We start from the raw sequence: 19,146 nt of genomic DNA on the forward strand, positions 1-19,146 counted from the left end.
TTTTAATAATAGCGTAATAACCTGATTGTATTTTTTAAAAAATAGTAATTTTAAAACCAACTAATATATAATAATAAAATTTAAATAAATTTAAATAAATTTGAATATATATTGAGAATATTTTGATTATCATTTTACATTGAATTTCAATCCAGAATAATATTTTAAATATAGCTAGATTGTAAGATATTTTTTTGTTTATAAATAAACATAAAATATAGTAATAATAATTGTTGGAAAAAAATATAGTAATAATCCTATTTTCATATAATTTTCCGTGTATTTAACAGATACAACATTTTTAAAAGTTTTTTTTATTTAAAGCAATGAGTAGCTTTATGTATTGCAATTGTAAAAATAGATTATAATCGTAAGAAAATATATTATAAAATATTAAATAACATATAAATAAAAACATTAATATGATATAAATAATGTATATATGACAAAGAAATATGTGATGTGCAGATTAATAATATATTTTCTTAATTACTTAAATATGTAAGAAAAGATATTTTGGATAATAACTAAGGTTTTAACAAATTCTTTATTCATTTCGCATCTGTAAGAAAATATATTTTGGATAATCCCATACATATTTTAGATAGTAAAAAAATTGTAAATTTTACTCGATTCTAATTCAATTTTTATTTATATTTTTATAACATAGAAGTAATATATTGTAAAAAAATTAAATAAAATGTTATTTGAATAAACTCGGGCGTAGCCCGGGCAAAATCTCTAGTTTGATTAAAGTTTGGGTATACTTTGTATTTAAACTCAAGTTTTAAGTCATATTTGGTAAATTTCCCAAATAATAATGAAGATTGCTACAAAAAGATATTTCAACTAAATCATAAATTAAATATAGAAAATATAACACATGAAATCATAGTTTTGATATTCATGTTTTTATGTCGGATATGAATCAGTTCTTATCGAATCATTTCTATTCGTGTGGGTTCTTATCGTGTATGTATCTATTCTGGTCGGTTATTTTTGGTTTTGTTTTTTTTGGATTCAACTAGTACTTATAATTTGTTTGGTTTCAAATCGAGTATTTTCGAGTTGGTTCCCGTTTAGATTTTTGGATCCGGATAAAATGGTCAGACCTAAAAATGTCTTTGAGAAATTGCTCAATATATATATTTAAGTATTTAAAATTACATATTTGTCATCGTATATTATTTAGGAAACATATAGTTTAAAAGTGCATCAGCATGGTAGATGGTTATACTCTTTTGAAACCCTAGTTGTTAGAGGGAAAAAATGGAATTTTTTTTTGTGCATGCGCCGGTGGCTTTCCTTTCATCGATGCTGTGATTTCTCTTCCAATAGTCTCTTCTTCTTTGTTTTCTAATATTATGAGTTTATTCTGATTGTTTCTTTTAAAGTTTTTAGGTACATTTTCATATTTCTGATTTTTGTAATCGGAGATATATTTGTTTTGTTCCGGTCTTTGTTGTAGTGGTTATCGCAGATTGGTCAACAGATTTTCGAACAAACGTTTTTGAACGGAAAAATTATTTGGAAATTTTTTATCGTGTAAACAATGAACGTGACAAAAAGCACTTGGCAAATACACAATGATCAGCGGCTTTTGTATCCCCTATATATTAATCCTGGAGCATTGGTTAAATGACAACCTTGTGAAGCATGCTTACGTGTCAAGCTGAGAGAGCTCCTCGCCTTTTTTTTAATGGACCGACTTTACTAGGATAGCAAGGACGGAACATTTAATAGACGAATAAAAACTATAATATATAGAACATAATATGTAACTAACTAGCCAATATAAATTTTTCCTTAAATGTTTTGCGAATGTTTATACTGCACATAAATAATTAGAACCGTCATTCTTTTCATCACGTGAGTCCATTTTTCATATTATTGATAATATTCTTTAATCTCTGCCACAAAACATAAGCTTTTAGCCTTTAACATGAATTTATTCAAATGAGAATATATATAACAATGGTGGCTGTCACAAATTTCAACTCATAATAGAGTTACTTAACAAGCAAACGTACAAGTAAATACTCAGCAAGCACACATCCATATCTTATGCTTGATTACATTCTTTAATCCATGCCACAAAACATAAGCTCGAACATGAATTTATTTAAATACAATATAGATGGCAATGATTGTTGTTACAAATTTCAACTCACAATAGATAATTCTCAACAAGCACATATAAACATGGTCAATTCTGCATAAGCTTGGAGTTTATATCAATGGTTTAATATACTGAATAGAGGACAACGAAGATTACATTAAATGAATCGTAAATCAACTTCGGTTTGGTTTACTATGTTTGTGATTAATCTAACTAAATATAACTACCCTATAAAAATAATGTTATTTTCTTATTTATTCCCTTCTTTCTTTATTTCCATAATCATTCCCTACGCTTATTATTCTGAATTTATAAGGTATATAGCAACCGTGGTCGAGAAGCAAGATAACTTACCTGCAATGAACGATTTTTAATGTGACTTGGGGTAGTTAGTATGCTTTTGGAAAGTTTCAATTGTATAGTAACTTAAATTAAGTAGTTTACCGAATTGTTTTGGAAAGAACTTATTATACAGTTAATAATTTCAAATCAAATATATAGGGGAGTAAAGTTATATCTCTGACTTTCTATTTGTCTATAGTGACTTCATCTCGAGTTTCTATAGTTAGTAATTTAAAATTTGTGTTCTATCATGCGTAAGAATATATAGAATTAAATGTACCCATATACGTTATTTCCTTTTGTAAAGCCTTCTGATTGCTATATAATAAACGTAGACCTACTCTATTCCAACATCCAATCACACCAGCCTTACTTTATTTGTTTTTCTCTCTTATCATAGCTTAGCAAATGGCGAATTTTAACTTTGTTTACGGTTAGAAACCCTATAAGTCTGTGGAAAATAAAGTTTACAATCATACGCCTATAGAAACAATATTCGGGTTCGTCTCTCTATTGACATGGTTCTACTTGATACAAAAGTGAGTGAATCATATGATTAACTTATATACAATGTGTTGTTCATAGATATTGTTGGGGAGCGTGTTTTGGTGTTTGATTTATTTGTTTGTTAATAATTTTGAGTTTATCTGCATTTTAAACACCTTAAATCCTATTAGTAGTTAAACATATTTTTATGTTTCTTAATTAGGGTGATTCAAAATACATCACAACCACTAGGGTTCACAAATATTATTTGATCCTGCCATACAAGATTTTCAATCGATGTAAGCATCAGATAGGAGCAAACTTCTTTTTAATTTCGTATTCATATTGTGTATAATCACATTTCCTTATACTTGTATCATTACATGATTCCAAAAACCTCATTTTGAAGACTTGATAGTTATATTGAAGATTCAGCGAAAATAGAATTTGGCATCTGATGTTAGTTTTAATATTTATATTTTTGTAAGTGGTTTTTGTAGACAAGGTTCTTCATCTTTTCATATTTATCGGCTTATATAATATATTTCCTGAATCTATACTAATTGTGAGATTATATGACACAGATGTCTATAAGAACGTATATTCTGAAAAATGAATTCTGGTGGTCCAGAACTTCTAATGTTTTTTTTTTCACAACTTCTAATGTTGTTCTTTGTCTATTAAGGTTATGGTGAAGTGAGTGGGGTGAGGTATTTTTCAAAATATATAAAACTCAACTTTTTAAGTGTTATTCTGTGTTACTACTAAAATATGTTTTAGTTCATTAGGTGTCTTCAAATATATCACAAACACAAAAAAATTCTCAAATTTTATTCGATCTTGATATACAAGAAATACAAGATTTTAAATTGAGATAAACATCTGATGGGAGCAAATTCATTGTGTCATTTCGTACTCAAATATTGTATTTTACATTGGCTAATATTTATACATCACTTGAATGTCTTTCTGAAGACATCCAAAGTTTAATGGAAGATTCACGAAAACAGGACTTTGGCATCCACATTTTATTTTTAGTTTTTACTGAACTATTTCCAACAGACATTTTTCTTCAAAGTTTTTATTTTTATCTCATTCAAAATTGAGAAATTGCACCCAATAGCTAAGAAAAAAAAAATTCACTATCTAACTAAAATCCCATACTCTCTCCTCTTTTCTCTTCCTATCTCTCTCTCTAAAAATCTAATTTCTCCTTTTTTTTGTTATTCCCTAAATAAGCCTTTCAAAATTTAACGTTTCTTACTCTATACTAACCATGTCATATATAGATTAGTAACTAGATTATAACTTACTTATATCACACTAAAGTTTTCAGCCATAGTACATAGGATCTACCGTATAAAAGGGGTATAAGATTGTTTACTAACCTGCAATAGTCATTCTCCGGAGATGACAAAAAAAAGTCATTCTCCGGGAAGCAAGTTAGCCAAAAATAGGCATCAATCCAACTCAGCTCTTCTTTCGATGTAGTATATCCGGCGTTTTGGAGCTATTCGTGATCCAATCTGTTTCATTCGAATAATCAATTATCTGAATCGATTCGATCCTAGCCACCCGAATAATCGTTACTCCGGATATCCGGAAAATTTTAAATTTTTAACCGGATATCCGATTCAATCCGCAAAAATAAATCAAAAAAATAAATCAAAAAATCAAACAGATAACAAATCAAATTAAAATTTACGGATAATTTCCCCAGCCCTACCCAACATACAGAAGTCATCGTTTATAACTTGAAAATAAAAACAGAAGTTATCGCTTATAACTTGAAAAGAAAAATAACTATAAGTATAGTTCACCCCGCGCGGGTCATCACCTAGTTCACATACTATTTCAAGCCCATTTGACCTTCTAAATGTCTTCTTCTTTTTTTTTGGGACATTAACCTCTTTGATGTTTAGGTTAGAAAAACATTTTTAGCAAATACACAATGATTCTTGGAGAAGAAAACAGCGCTCAATGATTATGTACTTTCGTCCATAAACAACGCATCTTCCTATTAGAAAAGAAACAAAACAGAAAAGAGAGAGACAACTGTTGTGTGCTCCATCCTTCCCACACTCGACCTCCATTATTTGATGAAAATCCATTTACTTTGTCACTACCATAAAAAGTCTCCATCAAACCTTTCCCCACGGCCACGAAACTAAGAAACCCTCCAATCAAAATTCTTAATTATTACAAGAATACACCAATGTCTCACTCTCCACCTCCATTTTTATCTTCCTCTGTTGCTACTCAGAGTCTCAGAACGTACCAACACTAGTTTCAGACAAACTAATTGACAAGTACATTGACGTGTCTGAGTTCCAATTCGATTACCAGAAAAGCGGACTCTGGTCTCCACCGTTTCAACGCACCGCTTTTCTTACATCCCAAGGAACAATTTTTTATTGTTGTCGTTGAATAAGCAGAGCTTTGTATAATCAATCCACTCCTCAATGTACCAAACCGTATACACATGGAATATACAACCTTTATTTTGTTTTGTAGTTCAAAAAAAAAGAAAACAGAAAGAGACCTGAATTTTTTTTAAACAGAAACAGTGCTCTGTTCCAAAGCTTCTTTGCCAGTGATTCCATCTTTCAGATTCTTGAAGTACTCATTGTAGTCTTTCTCTGGTGGAGGATTCTCAGGATCTACTGTGAACGGTTCGCTAAACGGAACCGTGCTTTTAACCTGCAAAAACAAACACACAAAGATAAAAAAAAAACAAAGCTCAAATGAGACATTAAGCATCTTCTTGAAGAAGAACAAATCAAAACTAACCTCGAATGTCTTGTTGAGAGCATGCGGGCTTTCTAAAGCAGCGATGCATATACGTGCTACTTCGTCTCTCGATACCTTCCCCTATATAATATAACAAAGGCAAGGTTGGTGGTTATGTTTAGGTTAAAGGAGTTATGGTAGCAACAAAAAAATGAAATGAAATTACGGTAATGTTGTCGCCTTGATCGAAAATGAGATCAGCTCCTGCAGGCTCTTCTGTTAAAGCACATGGCCGTACTATCGCATATGGTATCCCGCTTTCACGTATCAGATCCTCTCCCTGTTCATAAGAGTTCAGTGAATATGAGTTTCTCAAATTTTCTGCTAAGAAGAGAGACAAACCTTTAACTTGTAGGTGAGAATGAAATCAAGCTCCTTGTTTAATCTAACGGCAGGAGGTTGTTTGGTTAGATCCAAACCAGGTCTCTCTGGTCGGGTTACACCCGCAGAGCCAACATGAACAAACCTGTAACCATAAGTAACACAGTTTCACTTCAGAGTTAAGAGTGAAGAGTTTTTGTCTTGAAAAGAGTAAGAAACTAAACCAGACCTTGGAGTAACGGGATCTTGAATGTATGCTCGAATGGTCGATAGAGGAAGCTCGAATGGTCCTTCTTTGAATGTGGGGTTAAGCTTACCGTCATACTCAAATTTGCTAAACATAAGCTGAAATAGAATAAAACGTTACAAGTATGATTAGTCAAAATATTAATTAACTAACTTATGCTAACAGAAAGACAAAACACAAACCTGTAGTGAAATGATACTGGCTGGATTAAAAGGAGGTGCATCTGACTTTGTCCTCGCACGAAACACAGGTCTTAAAGACGAGAAAGGTAAGCGTACCTACGTGTTGACCAAAAAAAAAAAACATAACATTACATTGTTACTGATACTACACACACGACAAACAAGTAGATCAAGAAAAAGTAGTTTTAAGTTACAGATTGCCATTGGCCTGGTGAAGTGTCGAAACTAGCGGTGTAACCAACAGTGTCCCAATCTTGGCTAGTCCGGACGATAAGCTTGTAACGGAGCCCGTCTCCTTTTAGCCGTAACTCCAAACCATCATATGCAGAAAGATCCTCTGCCTCTGAAAAATTCTGTGTTTAAAGAAAAAAAATGACTCATATGCTTCCAATAAAATAACAAATACCATGACATTAGAGTCATAACCTTTACCTTGGTTCTAACACTAGTGAATCCGCCATTATTTTTCGTTGAAACATTTCCTAAGAAACATGTTATGTTTATGTAAGTAACAACCAAAGAGAAATAAAACAGCAACATAGAGTTGTTGTTATAATATCATCAAACCTTTGAAAATCCCGGTAGGTCCACCGTTTTCACCGCCGGTTAGATCTACTATGAAGTTACTTTCGCTGACACCTCCCATGACAACATCATCCAAGGCCCCCCAAGGTAGATCTTTGAATGTGTTATCTATACAAATGCATTTGTTAATAAAAGTGGCATGTCAAGTTAGAAGCCTAATGAAGTTACTTGACTGAACTTACCCCCAACACCGAAAATAAGCTTCCCATTCTCAAATCCAACACCATCTTTAACAGCATTGATCAAGTTCTTCATTCCAACGTACTCCACTAACTCGGGTGAGTCGCCTTTTATCTGTATATCACCACACAATCTATAAGTTCTAGTTCTGTTGAGCATTGAACGTACTAGATAAGTTGTTCTAGTCTCATTACCTCTGGCTCGAAGAACCTGACTCCCTGCATTAAAACCCATATCCATCATTTCTCATAGCTAGAATATATATAAAATTAAAAGGTTTGAGAGAAAAACTTCAGTATTTTAAATTTTGAGCAACCTGATTGTACTTTTGTCTCTCAGGTGTATCTCCTTCCTTTGGACCCACTATAACCGAAACAGCGTTGATCACTTTCCTCACTCCTTTAAACTTCTCAGCAACCAGTGTGTTCTCCTTTGTGATGTCTGCCACAATCTGACAGAACATCAAAGATGTTAGAACTATAAAAGACACCAAGAAGGAAAATGTGGAAAGTTTCTCACCAAGTCAATGTCAGGTCCCAGCATCTTCCTAGCCTTTTCTTCATTTCTAACCTGTGGATATATATCACACAAAGTTCAACACTTCACCCACATTTATATGAATATCAAAGAAACCAATATAAAGATTAGTACCAATGCTTTAACAGGCAACCCTCTACTCCTCAAGATATCAACAACCCTTCTACCAACACCACCAGTAGCTCCAGCCACAAGTATGATTCCAGAAGTTTCCATTTCATTAAGCGGTTCCTCCGTTGATCCGTTGGTAAGTTTTTCAAACACTGATGAAACAAACTTCACAAGCCAACAAAAGTTAACAATCAATAACCCACACTTTTTTTTATTAAAACCTCGATGAGAATCAAAACCTTTAGAGGAGAGGGTGGTCCGTTGAAGAAGTACAATGTTTTGATGAATCTCCCAAAGTCCCAACCTTGTGATCCTCCTGATTTCGCAGTGACCAGTTTTCTAGATGATCTTAGATAGACAGAAGAATGTGAAGCTTGTTGGTCACGAAGACGTTGGCCTCTATCATCGAGTTGAAGAAACGGTTTAGGGAGTGAAGTGTTGTTAGAGAACTTTACTTTATAACTTGATGAAGAACCCTGCAAAGTAACAAACTTTAAACCACATACAAGTGAACATAACATGAGTAATAGAGAAATATTTTCGAATTTGGTTTGTTACACAACACGCTTAGCCTGAAACTGCATCCCTCCTAGTTACATAATTTTCAGACCAAACATAAGATCAGTTTGAAGAATGAAACTTAAAGTAACCTGAATTTTGTTGACGATGGAAGGAGATAGCGGCGATGAAAGCTTGAGAGAAGAAGAAAGCTCCATTTCTCAGTTATTACTCTGAAGATTTGGTCTCGAGAGATGTTTGTGCTGTGAAATGAATTGAGATTGTAGACCACACACGTGGCGATGTCTCAACCAACGGTTTTGTTTTCCGGTTCTGTCGTGAAGAAATTGGTTTTAAAAAAAAAGAATGCGTCGAACCCGGATCTATTGCTTGGAAGGCAATTATCCTAACCGTTGGACTACAGACGCTCTTGTTGTTTTTTAAGAAGCCAACCTTTATATAAATGTGTTTTCCAGCCATAGTGGTTGTTAACCTTGGGAAGAGATTTACGCCAGAATTTTGATTGAAGATGTAAGTTTGCAATCTTTTATATATGTTGTGATTGGCCGAGAGCAGAGAAAATAAATTGCGTTCTGTAATCTTTATTTATGTTGTGAACTAGTGATTGATTAAGTTGACTAATTATCTTCTCTGTAGTGATGATACTTTTAACATTCATTTGACTAGAAGTTTTAAGCTTGTCTAGTGACAATAAACAAAATATTCGTATTCTTCTGTTTTTGGTCTATGTATTTGTTGCATCAAAAAATGAAACAATCGAGAGATGTTCAAGCTGTCTAACTCAAATCAAGTTTTCAACACAATCCAAAATCAGATGAAAAGGAGGACTCATAGATATACCGGTTTGACCAGTCCGTTTTCAAAACATTAGTAATAGCATAAGCCAAATGTCGCAATATGTACTGGTTTACCTAGCTTCAGCTTTTGACTTTTTTCCAGCCTCGTAAAATTTTGCGATATTAAATTAGGGCTTTACATAGAAGAACATGTGGGGAACATTTGATCAGTGTGGTTAGGTTTGTTTAGAACTCAAGACGCCGATGCTGGCACGTGGAGGTGGTCCTGGTGGAGCCAAGCAATGCTTCGCCGCAAAGTAGCGATATTGGTCGGCACGTGATAAAAGAATGCTAGGGGTATATATAGTTAATTAATGATCTATTATTATTAACTTTTAAAACTAACAAGAGATTTTAGAAAACGTAGGAAAGACCGGAATCTTCGACCTGATCGATGATTACAATGTTTGGGACATTTTGGTTCTAAGGTTAGGTATTATGGATCGATATACGTATACGAATGTGGATGTTGGAACATCAGTTAAAGGCAGCTTGCATATTAGATAGTGTTCTAATTTAATTTCTCATAGTTTTGTCTTAGAATTTTTTGTCCACAAAATTTAATGGTTTTGTGTAAAAATATGTAACCATATTCAAATCTGGTTATCATCAACACATCTAACAATGTAAAATTGCAATTTTGTAAAAAAAAAACTGCATTTTTCGCTGGTAACCATATGAATATTCGAAATGTTGAGACTTAAATTTATAAAGATAGTCAAATATATCAACTGATTATATTATACATAAAAATCCGATTTTACACATTTTGTAGGGATTTTGACATTTGCACTCCTAGTATTTAGCATTCAGATGCTAGGGTTTATAACAACAAAGTAGTCCTGAGTTAATCAATAAAGATCCTTCTCTTCTCCACTTTTACAAGTTCCAAGTGTTACAACGCATGAGTTTGGGCTCGAGAATCAAAGTACTTCTGGAATTAAAAACGTAAAGTTAACGTGTCAGTGATGTCTAATTGAAGTCATCTTTTTAGTTCATTGGATTTTGGAACTACAAACGCCTCATCTTAGGTGTTATTTATAAACTCTCCCTTCATTTTTAAAATATTTGATTGATTATCCACCCCGCGACAAAACTTGGGGGAAACCTATATCTCCAATTTGCATGTTGTCATCGTACCTTTTTCTTTTCATCTTTTGGATATAGCCAAGTAGATAACAACGTATTTGTTCAATACAATCTTCGTTCACGAGCCATGCCGATTCTCAACCTTTTACAAAGTAGTTGAGAAAGTTAAAGCGTCCACACTATATAGCTTCAAGTCATCTGTCTCTATGTAATAAATATTGGATATAGGCAATGCAACCAGAAATAATGTTAACATCGTAATAAACAAATATACAGAAGAGGCCATTGGTGATGTGACTTATACAGTATCTTCTAACGTTCTTTTGTATAACTGCGGTGCAACATAAGCTTTGTTTTTCGGGACCATCCTAATGTTTCACTTAAAATGTGATTTTGGTCCCAAAGAGTTGTTAAGTAGAGTAGTAAGTTCACACGCACATAACCAAGATTTAGCCATATCAATTTAAGGAGAAGATATATTTAGATGACTAGGATGTTGTAAAACCACTAATGCATGTTAAAACAAAATGGCATATTTTATAAGTTTGGGTTTTCACTCATCGGTTCAAAACATAGATAAAATAAATGTTCAGGTGTCTAGATTTAATTAGGTAATTTGCCGTCCATGTAATAAAAGCAGTACATATTTAAATACAGGTATCATTGTATACAATAACATACGCATACACACATGTAGCCAGTGATGCTGATATGCCTCTTTGAATAAAAATAAATGTATCATGAGTCTTGCTAAAGACACGTGATAACGCCTCTCTTGGACCAACTAGATTACTAATTTCCAAAGTATATAAATCGGTGGTCCATACCGTCTTCCATTTATTACTTTTATCCGAATCCTATGCTTTCTCCTTCACTTATATATAAAAATTCAATTCATAAGAAATTATATATGAAGTTTTTAATTCTCTTATGTCAAAAAAAAAAAAGAATTAGGAACAATTCTTAGATCTAAAGCTATATGATATGAGGATAGTTATGACTAGTTCACTTTGAATGCAAGTTATAAACATAGATTTAATAATATTTTGGTTATAAACAGGTCTTCCATAAAATACCTGTTTCACTTATTTGTTTTATGAAAAATACGTTATAAACAGGTCTTCCATAAAATACTCACTTATTTGTTTTATGAAAATCACAAAAGCAACTTTAATGATCACCTACGCCAACATATTTTCTGTTTGATGATCATCTAAGGTCTCAATATGAGCACGTGATCGTGATGTTAACCGTCGTACCATAATAGTTATCGTCCGAAACATAAAATTTTAGTTGTCGTATTCGATTTCTTGTTTTTCCTCTCTAAAAGTCTTTTTTTTTTGGGTTAGAGCTCTTATTAGTTGCAATTGTGACGTCAAAACTCTCATTAATTATATTTTCATATAATGTAATCTTATCTGAGATAGAAAGCATATCAGTAGTTAGGCCTGAGACTTTTATCCGAGATTTGATCCGGATTCGAACCGAAAATTCGGATATCCGGAGAGGCCGAATCCGAATCCAGATAGTAAAATGTTGGATCCGTCAAAGCCGGATCCGGATCCGGATATCTTAATTTTTAAGTCCGGATATCCGGATCAGTAAGTTTTATTAATAAATATTTCAAAAATAGTAATATCTATTTATAAAAATTAATTTTATTTAATATATTTTTATTTTTATAATAATATATATAAAATTTATGTAAATTTTGTAATATTATACATAGAAATAATTAAAGATATTATATATATTTTTTTTTAAATTATTGTTAATATTGTGTATATATATATATTAATATTATTTTTTATTTATTTTAAGGATCTAAATCCGGATCCGGATATCCGCCGGATATTATAATTTTTAGAAGGATATCCGTGAATCCGGATCCGGATAAGGATAGTAAAATTATGGATCCGCCGGATAAGGATCCGGATCCGGATATCTTAAAATTGCGCGGATATCCGATCCCGGGCCTATCAGTAGTAGCGTTTAGAGTAATGTTCTTTTCCGACATATAGATAGAAAAAACAAACTTCCGACTGTACGTTACTTTCAGACAGCACTCTGTTCTTCTCAACCATTTAAGGGACTTCAACGTCAATCAAAGAAAATCTATGAGACCAAACCAATTTTTAGTGGTTGTAACTTGTAAGTAGGAACCATAATTATGGTCAAAACTTAAAAGGAATATATGATCATTACAAATATTTACTTTAAATAAGTTTCAAAAAAGAAAAATACTTTGACCTGTTAAATATGAGCACAAAGATTTGACTAGGTAGGTTAAGTGGACATATCTTCCCTTTAACAATCTCTTATGAAAACAATATAAACTAATTATACACCCAATCCAAATTATTTAAAATACAAGTGATTGTCATGAAATTCATGACATGAACTAATTCACCTTAAAAACATGTCACCAATCAAGATTAACTGTAAATAAACTATATCAGAAAACATTAACCCTAAAAAAGATACTTCAGTCATTCACAACACATAATCAATATTCTAAAAATTCGGCAGCTATGGAAAAGAAAACCATAAGGAGTGAATAAGCACATTCAAGGACCGGTAGCTAAGCAACCAGGAAGAAGGAGACACTTACACATATCCAAGATCAATTTAGCCGAGACAATAAGAGACAAAGAAAGAGACGAAGAATCAATACAAAACTCTAAATTACTTGTCGAAACCACCAAAGAGCAAGAAAGAGACCTCACAGAAGTTCGAAGGCTGTCAAATGCAGTTTAATACTGTAAAAAAGAAGAAGATTAGAATCAACAAGACCTTATAGACATTAAATGAACAGAGAAGCAACCACAACCGCACAAGCAAACAACAATGACAAATGAGATAAGAGCCAGCAATGACCAATCAGTGGATCTTCTAAGCACTGAAATGGTTAAATCCAACAATAACCAAATCATATTTACTAACAAAAAAACAAGGATGACAAAATAAATGCCAACGACTAGTTTTCAAACACGCAGAAAAATACAAGCCGCAGTATTCGAAAGGCCGACACTTTTTTGATAATTTGGTAGCAAAAATTCCGAAACTTTTTATTTGATTTTTTTTTTAAATAAGTATTTTTTTTTCTAATATTAATTTGCATGCTTTTTCTCCTACAAACGGACAGTTCTTTATTGGCTTTGTTCCTACCATACCTATCTATGTTCGTCTCTGCAACAGATCTGTCTCCATTTCTCTCTCTCTACTTAAAAAACACAACAAAACCCTCTACCCAAAACAGAGGTTTCTGTTCTCTCTCTCTCTCACCTCGCCTCTGCCAAAAGCCATCGTTATCTTCCAGAACCCATGAGTCTCCTCTGAAACTGCATGTGAAAATTTGGTATAGAAAAGAGGAGAGATCTGTGACTTCCTTTAAAACGGTGCCGTCTCTTTTAATCTCTGTTGTCCCTGTGAGACTCACTGATGAAGTCACTAACTTCGATGCCCACTTGCCTCTCTCTCATTAATGAGCAACAAAGCTCTCATCTTCAGTGTACCTGAATCAGCACAAAGCTTGATCCTTTACCTTCAAAGTTTCCATCTTTTCCCCATTTGGGTTCTCAATTCTCCGATTTAAAACTTCATTTCACCGATTTGTTTTCGGGTTTTCTGAGATTCGAGACATTAAAAGCTGTAATCTTTGGTTTCACAAAGATGAGATACGATTCGATTTGGTTTCTGTAAATGACGACGACGACGAGAGTCGCTGCTTCCTCTTCCTCAGCTCGGAACCGAATCCTGAAAGACGCAAATGGAGACATCGGCGAGCATCTCCGTAACCACATCCACTTAACCAACTGCATCCACCTGAAGAACCATATGCACAAACAGAGCCCTGTCTTAACCGACCGTGCCTTGATGAGAGACCTCATCGTCCTCCAGAGGTCACGCTCCCTCAGAGACCCCTCCGCAAGCCCTCCCGCCTGGAACACCCCTCCTTCGATTGTGGACTTGCTTCCCAAGAAAGGAGAGAAGAACAAGTACAAGTCTAGCCGTAGGTTGTCTGCTCTGAGCGGCTCTTCACCCGTTGTGAACTTCGGGACGTGTAGGGTGACTCCTTCTGATGAAGGGTTTGGTAGGAGGGTGAAGAGAGAGGAGTCTAGTAGGAAGAGTTATAGAGTTGAGGAGGAGACTCATTGTGGTGATACGGGTTCGAAAGCTAGCGGGAGGCTTAGTAGAATCAATGACGCTATTGCTAAGACATTGTCTGATCAGTTACATGAGGCTGTTGTGGGTGGTGGTGATAGTGATGATGTTGTTTCATCTAATGTTCGTCCACGTGTTAGATATGGTGGCGGTGGAATGAGTCGGACTAAGAGAAGGAAGTTTAGAGGGACGAGGAGAGTTCGTGGTAAGAGTATAGATATAGATACTGGGGGTGGTGGGAAGAGTGAGATGTCTGTTGCTTCTAACTCAGTTCCTCAAGGTGAGAAAGAAGGATTAGGGGAACAGAACATGACTAAGGCTTGTGGGATTCCGTTTAACTGGTCTAGAATCCATCACCGAGGGAAGACTTTTCTAGACAAAGCGGGTAGGAGTTTGTCTTGTGGTATGTCTGATTCAAAGGGGAGAAAAGGTGAAGCCAGTGAGAGGAGGAATGGTTCTGATTTGATGATGAGACAGCCTGAGGATGATGATGATGACTCGAGCTCTTTCGTCTGCTCTGATGGCGGCGAGGCGCTTCCTTTGCTAGTTGACAGTGCTGAGAATGAAGGATGGGTGCATGATTACTCAGGAGAGTTGGGGATCTTTGCGGATAACTTGCTCAAGAACGAAGAGGATTCTGATCTTGCTTCAGAAGCAAGGTCAGGAGAGAAAAGACACAATAAGAAGAAGAGTCATCATCATCATCAGCAGCATCAGCATCAGAGTCTTACGGAGAAGTACACTCCTAAAACGTTCAGGGATCTTGTGGGGCAGAACCTTGTTGTACAAGCTCTCTCCAACGCTGTTGCTAGACGTAAGCTCGGACTGTTATACGTGTTCCACGGTCCAAACGGAACGGGGAAGACCTCTTGCGCTAGGATATTCGCAAGGGCTCTCAACTGCCACTCTTCAGAACAGCAGAAGCCTTGTGGCGTTTGCACCTCATGCGTCTCGCACGAGATGGGGAAAAGCTGGAACATTCGAGAAGTAGGTCCTGTAGGGAACTTCGACTTTGAGAATCTGCTTGACGGTAACAACAGTGTGACGGTTTCATCTCATTCCCCCCGTGTGTTCATCTTCGATGATTGCGATACATTGTCGTCTGATTGCTGGAGTGCTGTCTCCAAAGTGGTGGATAGAGCAGCGCCGCGGCGCGTGGTCTTTATCCTGGTGTGTTCGAGTCTCGATGTGTTGCCTCATGTGATCATCTCGAGGTGTCAGAAGTTCTTTTTCCCGAAGCTCAAAGACGCAGATATTGTTTATTCATTGCAGTGGATTGCGTCGAAGGAAGAGATTGAGATAGAGAAAGATGCTTTGAAGCTTATTGCTTCGAGATCGGATGGTTCTTTGAGGGATGCTGAGATGACTCTTGAACAGCTGAGTTTGTTGGGACAGAGGATCTCTGTTCCTTTGGTTCAAGAACTGGTAAGCATTAACAAAAGTAAGAACTTCATTTTTTTTTACATATATTTTTCCATTTGACATTGGTTTCTTTGTTTTTGCAGGTTGGACTTGTGTCTGATGAGAAGTTAGTGGATCTTCTTGATTTAGCTTTATCTGCAGATACTGTAAACACAGTGAAGAACTTAAGAACAATAATGGAAACAAGTGTAGAACCATTGGCTTTAATGTCTCAGCTTGCAACGGTCATAACCGACATTCTCGCGGGTAGCTATGACCTCACTAAAGATCAGCATAGAAGAAAGTTTTTTCGACGGCAACCATGTGAGTTTCTCACACTCTACAATACCTTTCTGATGTAGCTTAAGCTTCTAGGATAGAATTAGTGATCTGTTGATTCTGAAAATATCCGAAAAAATTAAAGTAATCACAAGGTTATTCGTTTAGTCTTTGAATCCCCAAATGAACCAAATCTTCTTAAAATCGTTGAGAACTCTAATTTATATTAATCACAAATCTTAAAATTGAATACAAACTTAAGCCTAAACAGCATATAAGAAAACCATAAAACCTTAAACAAATAAATATATTAATCCCTAAATAATAAACTAGATAATCATAAATTTGGACTCTGCATCACTTTCTGCTTTTGTTGTTTGTTTCCTGATCCAACTTTTTGGTTTGTTAACTACTTTTAGTATCTAAAGAAGATATGGAGAAGCTGAGACAAGCTCTCAAGACTCTATCCGAGGCAGAGAAGCAGCTGAGAGTATCAAACGATAAGCTGACTTGGCTCACAGCCGCTTTGCTTCAGCTGGCTCCTGATCAGAACTATCTGCTTAACCGTTCTTCTACTGCGGACACTAGCGTAAACCGAACTCCGTTGCCGTTAGAGAACAATGGAGGCAGAGAAAGAGAGAGCTCAGATCACCATCTTGATCCTTCTAGCGACGCAGCAGCAGGGGAAAGAAGTTCTGGATTAGACAGAAAAAGTAGGAAAAACCGACCGGCTGTTGAAGAGATTTGGCTGGAAGTTATTGAGAAGCTTAGAGTAAACGGTTTGAGAGAGTTTCTTTATAAAGAAGGAAGAATCGTCTCTCTTAGTCTCGGTTCAGGTAAAATGCATTTGATATTAAAATCCTTACTTTGATGCCAAGTTTTTCATTTTCTTGGTGTTGTTGGTGCAGCTCCTACGGTGCACTTAATGTTCAGCTCACCGTTAACAAAGTCCACGGCTGAGAAGTTCCGTGGGCATATAATGCAAGCGTTTGAGGCGGTTCTTGAGTCTCCGGTAACTATAGAGATCAGATGCGAGACAAAGAGAGACTCGAGGCCAAGATCGTCTTTAGCACTCGTTGGACAAGATCACAACGTGAATGGAAGCGGGAGAAGTGAGATAGTTGAGGTCATTGAATCTAATGGACAAAGACGGCGTCAGCAACAGAAGGAAGAGGAGGAAAGGAAAGAGCGAAGAGTTGGTTCATCCGCGTTGGCTCGAGCTAGAAGGAAACATATGGAAGCAAGCCAGAGTCAGAACCAGAGCCAGAGCATTGTGAGAGGTAAGGTCTCGTTGGCTCATGTGATTCAGCAGGCTGATGGATGCACGCTTCAAAACGGCTGGTCTAAACGCAAAGCCGTGTCTATCGCTGAGAAGCTGGAACAAGAGAATCTGTAAGAATCTCAGAAACATTACTCAATCAAACATATAAGATCACTTAGTGAAAATGTTTAATAATCTTTGATTTCTTACAGGAGGCTAGAAGCTAGATCAAGAAGCTTGTTATGCTGGAAAACCTCAAGAGGCACACGTCGCAAGGTAGCAACACTCTTTTTATCTTCTGTAAAAAATCAAAACTTTGTTTTGTTATGGTTAACTGAATTTTTTTTTTTTGAAAATGTAGGCAACGAGGTTGAAGGTGAGAGGAAGAAGGACAAGACCACGGACGTTATTGAAACTCGTGTCGTGCGGGAAATGTCTTTCGACGAGATCTCCATCAAGATAATGTGTTTTGTTCTTTTGTCGACCATACGCAAATTGTTATGTAGTCATAGTCAGTTGTAGCCTTCTTTGCAATTGTAATAGTTCTTCTGGATCTTCTTCTTATCACAAAAAATAAAATGGATTGTAAGTCTATTCTTAAAGAGTTGTAATGAAATGGTGGAGATGCTTTCATTAATACCGCGTGAAAAGTGCGTTACGTTAACCGCAGATGCTAACGCATCAAGAAGAAATCAAACACAAAACCATTTGGTTCTTATAAGATGACAAGGAAGGTATCAAAAGAATCTAAGTGTTGCAAACGATACTTTAGTTCTTTTACTTGAAGCTCTCTTATCTCCGTAACTCTGCAACCAACTCTTCTTTCTCCACTACGAGCTTCTTAATTTCATCTATTAAATTATCCTTTCTGAAGAAGAAGTATGGTCTTGGAATGGTCTTCATAAGCTGAGGTTGGCCTCGCAGGCTCGCACAAAATTAACATTTGCATTTTCGTTATTTATCTCAGGTTCAACATTTATGAAGTTCTACCACAAAAATGTAGGATGATTCGTCAAACCCTAATATTCTTTTTTGAAAAAAAAATAAAAAAAATAAAAAAATAGAGGGAAACCCTAATATTTGATCACCAGAAATGATTAAACATACATATTCAAATTTAGAGGGAAAGTAGGTGTGGCAACCATGCTGTAAAGCGATGATAAAAATAAATAAATTTTACACATTTAAGCTTATTTCTATCATTTTTTTTTTTTTGGTAAACTAGCTTCTTTCTATCTTTAAGAAAAAAAAAACAACCCTTCTTTATCAAATACAACACAACGGGTTCGTTTGGCTTTCATCAAGTTTGAAATAGTCATGAAATAATGTTTTGTCCTTACTAATGATAAGGCCAGTCTCCAAAATATCTTTACAAAAATAGTTGGGATGATTTGAAACTAAAAGTTCATATCTCACTGTAGAATTATTATTCAAAAATCGTAAAAGAGAATTAGGATAATTATATGTTGTCTTTAATCAAAAATAATTATTACTTTCTCCATTTTGGAAAAAGAGTCATTTTAGATTGATTTTTTTTCTTTTAAAAATGTACTAGATCTCGATCCGCGCAACCGCGCGGATTTTTCTTTTCATTTAGTTTTATATAAACATTTTGTTTTCAATTCTAAATTGATATATATTATAATATATATATGTGTCTATCAATTTTTAAAACATAATAAGTATACAAAATATTT

General features: G+C 34.9%; 2 protein-coding genes across 4 annotated transcripts; one reads left to right on the top strand and one right to left on the bottom strand.

The window, feature by feature from the left end:
- Window positions 1–4,708: 4,708 nt before the first annotated feature.
- Window positions 4,709–8,710, bottom strand: BNAC01G11300D (protein HIGH CHLOROPHYLL FLUORESCENCE PHENOTYPE 173, chloroplastic). Of its 3 annotated transcripts, XM_022694591.2 has the most exons (17): window positions 8,551–8,710; window positions 8,140–8,376; window positions 7,904–8,065; window positions 7,772–7,822; window positions 7,569–7,703; window positions 7,447–7,470; window positions 7,255–7,366; window positions 7,055–7,180; window positions 6,920–6,969; window positions 6,682–6,840; window positions 6,488–6,583; window positions 6,288–6,403; window positions 6,080–6,203; window positions 5,904–6,017; window positions 5,738–5,818; window positions 5,507–5,647; window positions 4,709–5,335 (listed from the first exon to the last, which is right to left on the bottom strand). In XM_022694591.2, exons 1-17 carry the CDS (start codon window positions 8,614–8,616, stop codon window positions 5,246–5,248), a joined length of 1,884 nt encoding a protein of 627 aa, XP_022550312.1. In that variant the 5' UTR covers window positions 8,617–8,710; the 3' UTR covers window positions 4,709–5,245. The 3 variants fall into 3 exon arrangements, with proteins under 3 accessions (XP_022550312.1, XP_013719498.1, XP_022550311.1); XM_013864044.3 differs by lacking the exon at window positions 4,709–5,335 and having other exon boundaries at window positions 5,376–5,647; XM_022694590.2 differs by lacking the exon at window positions 4,709–5,335 and having other exon boundaries at window positions 5,376–5,647; window positions 8,140–8,391; window positions 8,551–8,631.
- Window positions 8,711–13,461: 4,751 nt separating this feature from the next.
- LOC106423265 (protein STICHEL-like 3) lies at window positions 13,462–18,113 on the top strand. Its single transcript, XM_048745501.1, has 6 exons — window positions 13,462–15,933; window positions 16,014–16,233; window positions 16,608–17,024; window positions 17,097–17,580; window positions 17,662–17,725; window positions 17,811–18,113. The coding sequence occupies exons 1-6, from the start codon at window positions 14,047–14,049 to the stop codon at window positions 17,910–17,912; spliced, it is 3,174 nt and encodes a 1,057-aa protein (XP_048601458.1). The 5' UTR covers window positions 13,462–14,046; the 3' UTR covers window positions 17,913–18,113.
- Window positions 18,114–19,146: the final 1,033 nt, after the last annotated feature.

The sequence above is a fragment of the Brassica napus genome, chromosome C1 (genome assembly GCF_020379485.1).
Source record: "Brassica napus cultivar Da-Ae chromosome C1, Da-Ae, whole genome shotgun sequence".
NCBI classification, from domain to species: domain Eukaryota; kingdom Viridiplantae; phylum Streptophyta; class Magnoliopsida; order Brassicales; family Brassicaceae; genus Brassica; species Brassica napus.